At 40.7% G+C, this 14,283-nt stretch overlaps 1 protein-coding gene across 2 annotated transcripts; it reads right to left on the bottom strand.

Annotated features, from left to right (window-relative positions):
* Positions 1-3,984: 3,984 nt before the first annotated feature.
* LOC113148943 (single-minded homolog 1-like) lies at positions 3,985-13,748 on the bottom strand. 2 transcript variants are annotated; one of them, XM_026340709.1, is made up of 12 exons: positions 13,541-13,748; positions 12,359-12,781; positions 11,128-11,210; positions 10,934-11,023; positions 10,726-10,834; positions 10,225-10,310; positions 9,708-9,907; positions 9,379-9,485; positions 9,037-9,184; positions 6,772-6,928; positions 6,256-6,643; positions 3,985-5,792 (listed from the first exon to the last, which is right to left on the bottom strand). In XM_026340709.1, exons 2-12 carry the CDS (start codon positions 12,531-12,533, stop codon positions 5,059-5,061), a joined length of 2,277 nt encoding a protein of 758 aa, XP_026196494.1. In that variant the 5' UTR covers positions 12,534-12,781; positions 13,541-13,748; the 3' UTR covers positions 3,985-5,058. The 2 variants fall into 2 exon arrangements, with proteins under 2 accessions (XP_026196494.1, XP_026196495.1); XM_026340710.1 differs by having other exon boundaries at positions 6,256-6,640.
* Positions 13,749-14,283: the final 535 nt, after the last annotated feature.

The raw sequence follows: 14,283 nt of genomic DNA, 5'->3' as shown, positions 1-14,283 counted from the left end.
ACAATGGCAGACGAGAGCAGAGAGAGAGAGAGACGGAGAGAGACAGGGAGAGAGACAGAGCAGACACGGATCCTGTGTGGCTCTGTGGATTTGGCAGGAGTGAAAGCAGTGAGAAGAGAGCTGATGCCAGCCAGATTCAAGCTGTGGGCAAATCAAGCATGAAATCAGGAACAAAGGGATTCACAGGATTGGAGGGCATTAGATTCACACTGTCTGAGCCTTGGCTGTGTGTGTGTGTGTGTGTGTGTGTGTGTGTGTGTGTGTGTGTGTGTGTGTGTGTGTGTGTGTGTGTGTGTGTGTGTGTGTGTGTGTGTGTGTGTGTGTGTGTGTGTGTGTGTGTGTGTGTGTGTGTGTGTGTGTTAGTGACAGGGGCTCCGGATATTGTACTTGTAGTCTTTTTTTAATAGCCTTATTACTGAAAGATTAGTGAGTCTTAAATTAAGGAGATTTTCTTACGGTTTCATAAAAGTGATCATGCTTTAAAATTGGTTTAAATCACAGAGTTTCACCCAAATAACTTTAAATTTAGTCTGAGTGTTTTGTGGCTTTCTCAAAAAGAAATAAAACTGTACACTGCACATTCATTTTGTCCAGGTCTTTTGCATAACTTTAAATATTTAATGTCACTCCTCACACTTACGGGAACCCATTTAAATTTTCAGTAATTAGAGCCAGTAACTTTAGGTATGTCCGTGACTTTAAATGAGTGATTATATAATGGAAAACAGGCAGTGACTTGTTTAAATGTGTCTAAAATCTTAAATTCTGACATCATTACACTGCTTAGGACAGGACAGTAATGTCATTTAAATGATAGCTTTGAAACTGCAATTTAGTTTATGTCAGCAAATCCTATTGATTTGCCCAGGAAGTTGGGAAGTATTTATTAATAGGATTAACGGTAAAATATTATGTGCTAGATTTTATTTGAAATGGTTAAAAGTGCCATATTTGCTCCTCAGTACAGTACACTCAGTAACTCGTGTTGTCAAAGACCCTCAAGCTCTGTCAAATTATTGTAAAGGTCTCTTAATAAATATTCTTTGGGTTTTGCTCTGGGCTTTGGTAGGACCAGAGTCAGAAACCGAAAGCGTCCTTGTATTCTTAGTGTCCTTTAACTGTACTTTGGAAAACTCCAAGCAGACTGAGAATCTGTTTGCAGCAGGTTCTTCCATCTCTGCATTGGGCTTCTGTTCGAGTAGCCACTGAGTTCTTAGTCTCCTCCCTGACCAAGGCGTCTCTTTCAAGCAGTTTCACACTTTTCACAATTCAGTGTTTAAATATGTTTGTAAATGTATGAGTTTATGAAGCCAATGTGCTGTGTATTATTACCATCAGCTTTATTGTTTGATTTTTATTTAAATTGGGATTTAAAGAGAAAGTTATCCGATACTGAAAATATTGCATTAGGCATAATGCATTATCTTTGCATACGTCATTTTTTAAATTGCATTTAATTAACAACCTTTTCTCAAGCAGGATTCTCATCTCAGGTGCTGTGGCACAGAGGGAAACTTATTTCCTTCCTAATTTAAAAAATGACCCTGGTGTCCCAGCTCAGCCAATCAGATCGACCACATGACCTCAATATCCTGGTCCACCCAATCAGAACATTTAAATGTGTTCTGGTGCAACGAGGTCTGCTGTGGAGGTGTCACTAAGTGCCTTGGTTGAATGATTTTCCCAGGCCTTGAGCTATTTTGCCCTTGGTTGACTCATTTGCAGGTGAATCACCACCGCTACTACACAATTTTACTGCTCCATGGGAAATATGCTGATGAACGGTAGAAAAATATAGCAAAATATAGAAGCTCCATCTCCCTCTTTAAATTATGGAGTGAAAAGTGATTGGAGTGAAGAGAGGAAGCAGAATTAAATAATTATAAGATTGTAAAAGGCCATAAAATACACATGAACAGAAAACATATTGAAACATTTTCCTTTGTGCTGGTCTGAAGCTGCTTCATAAGGATAACTCGTCACTAAGTGCCAGGTTGAATTATGGTGTCACTAGTGGAGGAACACTTTAATTGACGTATGAATATGCAATTGTGCCTCAGTGCTGAGCCTGAAATCAATCAAGTAGACATTCAGGGCCTATTCTGAGTCGCACCACCTGCACCCTTGTATTCTGCTGTCGTTTGTGAGGTTAGGATCCATTTCTCCTTCACTAGCCGTGTGAAACCCTCTCATCTTGCCCCTGTGGTTCTGTACTTTAACTCCACATAGCCAACCGTGTGACACAGCCAACATCTTTATATCCTCTAACTGCTAATGCCTTGTGGTGTAAACAAAGCTGAATCACTCGTGCTTTTTATTTCCAGTAGCGTTGTAGTTAAATGAACTGCAAATGCTTTAATTTTGCAGGACTGTTGTTCATTAAGAGGTTTCCTGAGTGTAAAGAAACGATTAACATAACGCATCTGTTCATGCCATGACATCATGGCATGCTTTTTTACTGTATGTGGTTGCCAATATCTGCCATTCTGCAGGAACTACTTTTTTTAGTTGGTACTGTTATACTATCTATTCCACTTTCTAATTGTACTCTAGCTACTTTGCAAATTTAGATTTTCAAGACACAATTTTATCACAAGCTGGCAACGCAGTGTTTGCCTTCATGAATTATGACTGATCCACAAAACTTCAATAATGTCATCCCATTTAATAAAGTCATTTAGAAATCCCTTTTTAAAATGTGCCTTAATTAAATATTAAGTGGTGCTGATTTGGCTTTCAAAATGCAGCGGCACCTTACACAGCATAAAATAATTGATTTGCCAGTTCAACAGTTCAACAATATAAAGTAGCTTAACTTAACTTAGCCCAGCTGCAGCATAAAATGATGCAGACACCACAACAATGCACTAGTTCTGCTTTTGCTAAAGTTAAGGATCGGACTGCTCTTCTGTCGCTGCTGTTTTGTGACTCTGTTAACTTTTTTTTTTTTTTATCCAGCTCTAACGCTTGATTTTGACTGAGGCCCCATAATAGCTTGTTTCTTTCTATAGAACTGTAGTGGGGCAGAGAGGATTTTGGGTGAGGAGGGGTGAGTTGGGTGGGGAGGTGAATGTGAAGTGTGCGAAGTCCGGGCAACGGGCCCAGTGTTGGCTGCGTTTATAGCCGACTCTACATGTGAAAGCCTTCAGGGCACATCAGGCAAAAGCTCCAATGTTTAGAAGAAAAAATGGGCCTATTATTGTGGAAGTATCCCATCAATAAACACACACACACACACACACACACACACACACACACACACACACACACACACACACACACACACACACACTTTGTAAACCAAAACCCAAACCTCTGTGATGTCAACAGCAGAACAGTGTAACAGTTCTACCTCCTGGAATGACGGCAGCAGTGATATCTGGCGACTGGTTGGAGCTCTGCTTCCAGGCTCAGACTGTGTCCAGGTCCCTCTCAGCTCAGACAGACAGGCTCTTCAGCTACATATGAATAGCTTACATACATTAAAATACATGGCAGAGAAATTGCCGCTGAGCAGAGGTCAGAGTGGCTAAATGCGCAAGTTCAATTGCTCCAAACAGTAGGAACGTGTTGCTGCAAATGCATTTAAAATGTGACAGCTGGGTTGTAACGATGTGCGTAATGATGATCTTGTACTGTATGGGCCAAACATAGAGATTAACTTTATCTATTTTATTTTTATTTGTATAAGTGTATTAATCTCAAAGTCCGCTGCCCAAAGCTGAGACAGCAGCATTACGTGTGTGTGTGTGTGTGTTCAATCAACCCGATCAAAGCAGCTTTGGCTGATAAAACGTTGTGCAACAAAAATAAACTCAGACAAATGTTATTTGTTTACAACTGTATTCAGATTTAAGAGACTTTTTAACCAATTAATAAATAATCTTGTCACTTCTTGTCCAAAAGTTCATTGTATAATGGTATTTACATCATAAATTAAATAAGAAACTAAAGACATTTAACACACTTCGAATGAGTTTGTATAGATAATTTTGACCCTTTAGGCTGCGATGACAAAACAAAAAAACAAATGGTTGTCTTTAAGGACAATTTCGTGTGGATTTGAAAGCATACTCTACATATGCTAACAAACTGAGTAGGTTCATTGAGGTAAAACAGGAAAAATTATACTCTGATATGTAAACAACATAGTTTTAGCAACAACTGTAGCTGTTGATACATACAATGTCTGTACTTAGAGGTCATAGGGAGCCTACAAATGAGTTAGTTTTGCAATTTCTCTGTGCGCTCTAAGTAAAGACATTTCACATATACATTGAAACACCTGCATATTTTACACTTTTACATATCAGAGACATTTTTCTCTTTCTGTTTTTCAACTTCTTTTTTTTTTTTCTTTTCTCTAAATCAAATGTTGGCGTAATCCAAACACCGAAACTAATTTAATGCCACCAGTAAAGATTCTACTTGGACAGAAAGAAATGGCACGTATAGAAAAAACAGCCCACTGACAAATAAATACAAGAAAACATTGACATCTTACAATAGTGAAACGTTGCACCTCATGTGTCAAACATTACGCTCTGTGCAATGGAGTTTTAAGTTGAAGGGGCAATGGAACAACACATATTCTTACTGCCTTTGGAAACTGTGTCCAGGACAGATTAACTCACATGGCCAATGATGCATGAGATGTTTGGAACAGAAACACTGGCTTGATGTTTAACCAGATTCCTGGGTTGCCTTTGCAAGAAGGCGAACTCAGTTCTCCACAATTAAAATAACACTATATTCCTATGCAATGGAGCAAAACTTCTGTCCGGTTCTGGGTGCCAGACCGAATGTTAGCTCTTTAACATTACTTATTTAGAGTCTTGTGAAATCGTCCTCTGGTGATCAAGAAGGATAATGGTGTGTTACGAAGGCGTGGTGAACACAAGTTGTGCTGAATGTGCTGAACCCAGTGCCTCTATTCTTTTTTTCATTGTCTTGCCTTTTGTGTCGAGCACCTCATCAGTGTTGCACGAGCATGAGCATACAGCACCAGGTTACTGTAACATCCTCATTTAGAGAACAGGCCTATCTGCACCTGATATGTCAGCTTCCGTTGGTTATGATAACTGAGGTTGCCTTGTGTCCCTGCATCTGCTCAGCCTGCATTCTCACATGAGGTGCCACATCGTACTGGACCCCGCCGCAGGCCAGGCCCGAGTAACTCCGCAGGCTCTCAGAGTCATATAGGTGCTCCAGGGAGTATCCTGTCAAAGCATAGGCTGCTTGTCTGTCCATTGGCTGCCTCTCCTGGGCTGGATAGAGCAGCAGACTCCCCTGGGGCTGCGAGGGGTGCGGCGACAAATCTGCCTGCATGTAGTCTTTGGTGAGAGAGAGTCCTGACCTGGGGATCCCGTCAGAGCTGGGGCTGCTGAGCCGAGACAGAGAAGCAGGACTGGTGGTGTTTTCATCGTTGTCATGTGGGCCGAGCACTTTGACGGCGTCCCGGTAATGAAGACGCTCAGAGGGGAGGTCGATGCTGGGGGCGCTGGGGCCACGACACACCACGCTGGGCATGGTGAGCTGGGAGTGGTGGGGCAGCGAGGATGTCAAACACGGGCTGTGAGCCTTAGCGAGGCCTGAGATGTCCTTGTGTTGCTGCAGACGGCTCTCCTCCTCTTTGATCATCTGCTGTGTGGCACGGATCAGGGTCTCCATCTTGCTGGGCTCTCGTGGGCTAGCTCGGAAGTGGTCACCATGGTAACGCTCACCCGAATCGCTGGTGGACCCACCTCCATCTGGTGAACTCACTACACTTTCTTCATCCCAGTGGCCTCGTCCTGTAAGAAAAGTTCAATGGCTACATTTCAGAATACTAAAATAATTGAATTACATTTGTTAATAGGTTGTTTGTCCTTTGTGCACAGTGTGTGAAAATGCTCTGAAAGTGCTCTGTGCCTTATATGTCTTATAATTACTTATATTTATATGTACTAAGTAACAGTAGCTAAAACCATACGTTCGTCTGTGTACCGTCTACAGTTCTATGCATGTAGAATCAGTCTGTCTTGGCAGAAGCACAGTGGGGGTTGTTTCACTGTTTGAGGATGTGACATGTGAAATAACTTGGCTTTCAGTTGCAGGCAATTTTTGAACAGATGGTAGCAATCGGCACACTGGCAAGAGACGGCGTAAACAACTTAGCATGTCACATAATAACATTTGGAAAACAGCTACCAGAAGAAGCTAGGCCAGAGTTATTTTCAGAGACAGATGGTCGTGGTCTCAACCCTAACACCTCACCGTGAATGGCTCCATGGTAGGATGTGATTTCAAAGCCCTCGCTGTTCTCCACCGAAGATTTCGGCAGCGAGAGCACAGAGCGCGTGGCGTCCCACCACACCTCTCGTCCTGACTGAGGGGTTCCCAGAAAGTAACGGCTGCCATGGCATCGCACACGGTCACAGGTGGTGGTGTGAGAATGTGTTTGGGCATGGGCTAGCTCGTCCTCTGATAGACCCAGGCCGTAGCACAGGGATCCTGAGTCTGGATAGACGCGGTAGGCACAAGATGTCTCTGCAGCCTCACCTGGATCCAACAGCTGAGGAGATGCAGAGTCTGTCAGCGGGCTCCCTCCCCATTGGCTGTCTTGGTCTGACTCTGAACGCTCTGGGTTGAAAGCGGAAAACTGCTGGACAGAAACACACCACAGTTCAGAGAGACTGTGATTTGAACCTCTTTCGAACAAATAAGCCTGCTCTTCTCTTTTCTTTTCTTTTCTTTTCTTGACATAGCTCTGTGAAACTGGCTGTTGCTTACCTGTGGGTAGGGTGACACTCTGGCTTTGGTCTTCGCCTGTATTAAACGTGACTTGGTGCTCTTCCTGTCTTCTGTGTGACTGTCAGCATAGGGGAAAGCTGGCTTGGTGGGGCTCATTTGGTCTAAGGACAGCTGCATTCCCTTATACTCTGTGTCCCTTTGGACAAAAACAAAATATATGTTAGTTCAACTTTTTTTTTTACGACTATCATAAGGACAAATGTTTAAGCATCCCAGCTACACTTTGGTTGAAATTCTTTTATGAACTGAGCAGCTTCATTGTGTTGATGCTTGTGCCTTGCTCAAGGACAATCTGAATGTTGTTGATCTGGAGCAGAGTGTTACAGTTCACCTTTCCCTTTTTTTCCCCCAGTTAATTAAAAACTCCTCTAACCTTCAGGCTAGCTTTTTTCCCACGTAACATGTACACTTTGTTTCTGTCTCAAATAGTCCAGGTAGTAGTGTTGCACAAAGTGACATAATCAGTAAGTAGTCTGCAGCAGACGTCTTGGCCAATATTGGATATAGATAGCTGGACAGACTTATTTAATAAACACACTTTTTATGATATGAATAATGCAAGGACTATGAGAAGTGAAAACAGCATTAAAGATAAGTTCAAAAGATTAAGTCCTCCCACTTCTGAGAAAAATAACAGACACCCTGGAGAAAGTTAATCATTCTTTTCTGTTGTACAACCATTGCCAGAATGCTGCCAGAAAAGCAATATAGGCCAAATGTGCACACAGTGACACATACATGTGCATGTACACACTCTCTCTGCAAGTATCTTATAAAAATCTGTATTTGTATCATTTTTGCATGCAGCATCTTTGACATTTTAACCCAGTGTCCTGTAGCTGAACTCAATCCAAGTGTCACTGTTGAGGGAGTGAAAAGGCTCCTGTGTCAAGTGTTCAGCAAACATGAGCCTATTCTTATCACATCAACAGTATGTAATAGCAGCTGCCTGGCATTTTAAACCCTGTGGCCCATCCCTGACCCTGCACAGCCAGCCTCTTTAATATGATTCTAAATATGACCCATTCTTTATGTGCAACACCTTAGGGGAAAGGCTGTGTTTAGATAGCAAGTACACAGTGTGAATGTTGTTTGCTCTTGCAGGTATAGTTGCGTTGTCTGGTTCTGCATCCTATCTGTGCCCTGGCTGACTTATGTCTGAGCCAATAATGTTGGGCCTTTGTGCAAACTCAGCTGTGTTAGCCGAATTCCACCTCAGGGTCAATGTCAGAGCACCTCATGTCTGAAATATGCCACCAGCCAACCTCCAAACATGATTTATTAATGGATTCTTGTTGGGTTAAAATGCTGTTGGGACGAGATGATTGAATTTCTTTCTATCTTTTTTTTTTTTTTTTTTTTTGTATTGTTTGTGTGTGAGCTCTAAATACTTCTGCATTAGACCTAATTGTGCATTTGGAAATTCACTGTCATTTTAATGTAGTTACTTTGTTTTCTCCTTACTGCATTGAAGAAATCAATACTTGGAGTGCTGCTATAAGCATGCATGCACGTACAGAGACTCGCACAAACCTCCCATCACACACACAGAGAAAAGTGACATTTGGATCAACCTGACCTAACGAGGAAAATCCAACATGTGCTACAGCTATGAGATAGCTATTGATTCCTGGTTCACCATTTGATTGATTTTACTTTCCTTAGAGTGCAGATTGATGGTGACAGTAGAGGTTTTTTGATGGGGTTGAACCCTGATGTTTGTCTTGCTGTCTCTAAGGGCCTTAGTGTGCTTTGTGCTCTCATAACACACAAATGCCTAAGCCCTGCAGCCCCACTATTTGGTGGATTTGTACAGAGGGGCTACAGAGGGATAAAAGGAAGGATTTCTCCAAGAGTCAAAGACCTATCATATCACAGGGTGAGCTTCAAGCATGGATCATAAGAGTGTATGATGTGATTTTACTTCTACTCTACTCTAATCTAGTGAAATATTCAATGCTGTTCACTCGGCAAACACCATCAAAAATGCAGCTGCTTTTAGACCAGTGCAGCCCCATTAAGCTTGTATTATGATAATGCAGCTGTAAGTTGAGGGATTTATATCCCAAATACAATTATTGTAATAACACAGTATCTGGAAAGTATAATTTATTATTATGTTTAATGATCATAACATATTTCTCTAACAAATGTCTTAAAGGAAAATCTGTTTTTTAGCAGTATCTATATTTAAAAAAAAAGTTTCTCTCACATGTTAGATGGAAATCTTTTTTTGAGACTTACGTAAGGACATAGTTGACACTGACGATACAGTGAGGTCTTGAGGATCGGCTGTTGTGGACAATTGTGGCGTAACTCTGGACCCAGACCCAGCCACCATGCTTGGCCAGGAAACGATAATACTTAGTGGTGACTTGACCTTTTACCAGCACTGAGGGAGATAAAAGAAACAGCCAGAAGACAGAGATTAACGTATTAAACCACATGTTCGTGCGCGTGTGAGATGTGTTATTGTCTACACATGGTGTCTGCAGCAGGTTGTCTGAGCAGTTACTGTCTGGAAAAAACTAAAAATAAAAAAAACGAGCTTCTTTAAAAGCATAATAGAGCAGCTTTGTAACTCACAGAGGTGGTGTGCACAGCGGAGGTGGAAAATGTCACAGCTGTGGACATGATGGTACAGAGTTTTCTCTATCAGGTCCTGGGGCTCATAACCTGTCAAGTCTGCTACCCTGGAGAGGAATTAAGGAGCACTGTTAAAAATATGCTGAGTGAATCTGTGCTATTTCATATTTCACTTGGACAAATGATTGCATTTTGTGAACAACAACATTTAACCACACTAGTAATTCTGTAGAAAACATAAGAGTAAGCAAATAATTAATATTAAATATCAAACAAATAATTAAATTAATAAAATAATAATAAAAACAATTAGGCTGATAAGTGAGTACCTGGAGTCCAGGAAGATGAGTTTCATGTCCAGACTGGCTCTAAACATGAACATGTTGCTGTGCAGTTTGATCTCAGTCACAGCACTGGGTGGCAGAGAGTGTCCCACAGCCACCAGACCCACGTTCTGATAGCAGCCCTCAAAAGGTGACATGTCCAAACTGTACTGACGGATCTTCAGGTAGCCGCTGCAGTGGATGACCTGTGATAAAGAAGAGAAACAAATGATAAAATATCTGTTTAATGAAGGGTGGAGAATAACAGCAACATTACCATTGCTGGGCCAGACTTCATAATTAATGTACTGTATTAATAAAATAAATAGATATAGTATTATTAGAAATTAATTATTATATATTAAATACAATAAAAAATAGTATTATTAAAATTGCTGAAGTTGTTACAACACATTGAATTTACAAGGATACTAAGCAATTTGACATAAACTGTAATTAAATAATTCACTGCAGTTAAAATGATGAAAAAGCTGTTTGTGTATGACAACATTTCGTTGCCCACCTTGTATCCACCACTGGTGAGGCCTGCGTTCCTTTTTGCCAGCACACATTTCATCCGCAAGAAGAAAGAGCGCTCCATTTCATATTCTGAAGCGGAGAAAAACGAAAATTAATTTTTAATTAACGACATAAAAATAAAATAAAAATGAAAATAATAATAATAATGAGCTCCAGGCTGTGGCTATGTCTGCATATTTAAATGCGTCCTCTCACAGACCACTTTTACGCGCTAGCGTTTTCAAAGTAGGAATCCATTCTGAGAATAATATGCAACTATTATAATTATCTGTTGGAAAAAAAATATAAGGGACTTTATGGTTATAAAACCCGCTTTGCATTTCTCTCGGATGTAAGAATCACACATTGATTCAGGCGTAAATATTCAATTAGTGTAATATTCAAACACAGCTGCTGAGTTTATGATACGCTTGAATAAAATCGCCAACACGCGACATACGGGCTATTTGCATATAAGAAGCTTTAGAGAGGAAATGTATTTTACCTTGGACGAAATGGGAGTGATAGGGCTGATGTGGCGTCAGAACTGCAGTCATCTCGTCGTGGTCGGCAGGGTGCACATATTCATAAATACTGTTCCCAGTCAACTCTACCTGTTGAGAATAACTCAGGTAATTAACGTGTATTGTGATGTATTTATATCTGCAAACCCATAGTTTATTAAAGGAATAAGTGTGATTGTAGAAAAAGACCTGAGATAGTCCTAAATGGACCGATGCTGTCTCGGAAATGTACATTATCTTCCCATCTGGAGCCACAACAAAGATGAAGCCGTCCAGAGTCTACAAATAAAGCACAGGCCACCGTCACCTCTGATATGTCTAAACCACAGATCCTCTATTGCAAATCTCTAATTATGCTAATTATGCTTTTAATCATAATCTACCTGCAGCAAATGAGATCCCAGCTCTCGTCCGATATTGTCCAACGTTCTTGTTCGACTTGTATGACCCCAAGCCTCACCCAGACCTGCAGAGAGTGAACAAATGCTATTTGGCTGCTGTGTATGTCCCATTTCATTATTATTATTATTATTATTATTATTATTATTATTATTATTATTATTATTAGTGTGATTAGGTCTCTGCTGTCGGACGTGTAGTCTAACCACGCCACCAGATAAGACCATGTGGAGAAAGACAAGAAAGCAACAAAAAAAAAAAAAGGATGTTGTCCGACTCACTGAAACAAAATGGCGCAAAAATAGTGCTAGTAATCTGAAATCTTCATTCAGTCAGTTGTATAGTCGCTTATGTTCCATGGCACGCATGAGGAGCACATATTACGCGTAGCCTAAAATATGGGCGTATATGATGTGATTTCATGGGAGATCCTTTATTATTATTACATAGTATTTGTTCTTGTCGGAGCTGTGCATGTGTGTGCCTCCTGGCTTTGGGTGATTAGAAGCCTTGCAGAGCCCTTTTTCTTATAATTGGTGCGATTTGTTCTCAGTCACGCAGTCGAAAGAAGCCTGCAGAGACCTGTGTAAAACACGGAGGCACATCGTCTCCTTTGGACACTCTGAATTAAAAACGATCATAATCCATTTGTAAAGACTCCCTGTAGATCGAGGAGGAATCGACAAAATATTCCTGGAATATTTCTGTTTGGCATAAAGTGAGTCCTCAGCGCGGGTACAGAAGCATGACAGCAGCATTTAGTGTAACTTTATTTAAATTCATGTTATTTCTCCATACTCTCACCACAATATTGTTTGGAGTGAGTTGGTAGAAATTATAAAAATGTCGTATTTTATTATTTATTATTCTAAAGGATCAGTTTAGCAACAAGCTTTAATTCAAATATATTTTTAAAAAAGTGGTTTTAGTATTAATTAATGTAAGAAAATGTGTTTTCCACCTCGTGTACCATATTTCTATACAATTGTTTTTTCTTATTACTGTTAGTTTTCCGATAATTTGAAATATGTTTTGCGCCAGAGGTCTCTTCTTGTAATAATAATAATAATAATAATAATAATAATAATAATAATAATAATAATAATAATAATAATTTATAATGTCACTTCGTCTCACTAATTTGAGTATCTGGGTGTCCACAGCTGACAGGAACGTCAGTATTTGAAAGTGTGCGTAAGTGGGCTGATCGCTCACCCTGAGGGAAAACAATTCTCATCTTCAGGTAACTTGTTGTCAGTCTTATTATTGATGCTTTGTCCAGCTGAGAGGTGATGGCCGACGGTAAAGGCAACATTTTGGCCAGTTCGTAAAATTCACTGTTCTCCTTTTCCCGTCTAGTCCTTGCGGCCGTTTTGGATTTCTCCTTCATTTCTGCGCCTTTTCTCTGTATCCTTCCTTGTCTGAAACGTCGGTGCTCATTCAAATCAGCAGGTTGACTGATTTCTTTCCACTCTGCCTCCTTGTCATTGTAGTTTTTTTAATCAACTAAAAGTGTTGTGATATGAAAAGGTGAAGAAGATGCGTGAATATCCCCGGTAGCCTGTTCCCGACGCGCATGCAATCAGTGACACTTCATCTAGTTGAAGTTAAACCTCCACCCTGGTGTTCATCCATGACCTACAAGACACAGTGAAAAGAGCATTAATATCGACATATTCAGTGGGGAAAGCATCACTGCGTTTTGATCTGCCGAGGCCACAAGACCGGACATGATGTAAACTGTCCCCTGTGCTGATGCATGTCTGACACAGGCCTGCGAGTCAGATGTAGCTGACGCTGGAAAAAAAAAAAAGATCAATTCAATTTTTTTTAAAGAAGTTGTGCAGACAGGAATTCCAGACTGATAACAGCAGCATCTCGGTGAAAAGCAACAGTGGCCGCCATATGAAAACAATAAGTGAAAATACCAAGATAACAACAACTGGTTCAGCAGCAGAGGTTTAGTGCAGTGACATCACGACCGATAAATGCCACGCAGTTTATGACGGATAAAGATTGTTACGATAGCTCTAACTGCAGATCAACAAACGATTGCTTCATGTTTAGTCGTAGGAGACAAACCTGAGGGTTTTGGTGCGGTTTTCTATATTTTGACGCATTTAATATTTAGTCATAAACAATTTAAAATCCCACCAATGCGATGGGATAAATGTGTGCACACTGCAGTTCTGTTACTCCACGAATGAAAGAAATCACTGCAGCAGTATCGGGAGCAATTCTTAAAGCGTGTGCAACTGCGTAATAAAATACTGTGATATATATTTATAATCACACCTCACTGGCTCGTACTCTTCACTTTTTAATAACACGCATGATGTTAACATCCAGTACTACTTCACGGACTTGTTGAGGCTCATATGTTTGCAGAAATCCTACCCGCGCAGAGATACACTGGGTTGTCCTGCATCTGGATCGATCCCGTGGCCTTGCAGGCAGCCTGCTGGGAATTTCACCTGTCCTGAACCGGGTTCACCAGTCGTCCCAGTTAAGTTTGGTCTCAGCTCCTCGTGGATTTCCACCTGGAAAGGCGAACGGGTCGTGCGCTGCATACACCTCTGCAAATTATAAGAAAGCGCAACGAGTATCATTCGTGCCGAACAAGCCTTCTCTCCTCAACTATCTCGATGTCCCTCTCCGGAGCAGCTTGGGGCCCGCCCACCGTGTGACCACTTCGCTGTGATTGGGCGGAAGCGTTGAAAGTCGCTCCTTGATTGGACACTTACCGTGGGCGTCGATTTGGTACAGCGAGGTATGCACGGCGCTTTTTTTTTTTTTTTGGGTCGGAGCTTGTTGTGGTTTTGCCATTAGCTTGGAGAGCATGGATCAAGCTGAAATAAATAAATGAATCCGCATGAAATAGCAGAGCAGGGAAATGTCTGCAGGTGAGAGGATAAAATTAAATCTCTAAAGAGCAGTTGCAGAAAATATCCATAATAATACTGTTATTCTAAAAAAAACATTTATTCCCAGTTAAATCAAACAACCATGTAAATACTGCTTTATGTAGATTTAATACAATATAAAATCAGGGGTTTGCTCATAGACTTAAATGTGAAATATTTTGTTGATTTCCTGCATTGAATTGTTCTCATTGCTGGAAAATACTAAATAAATTCAGT

This window comes from Anabas testudineus, chromosome 24, assembly GCF_900324465.2.
Source record: "Anabas testudineus chromosome 24, fAnaTes1.2, whole genome shotgun sequence".
Lineage (NCBI taxonomy): Eukaryota > Metazoa > Chordata > Actinopteri > Anabantiformes > Anabantidae > Anabas > Anabas testudineus.
The sequence above is the reverse complement of the archived record's forward strand: the minus strand, read 5'-3'. Positions and strand labels throughout refer to the sequence as shown.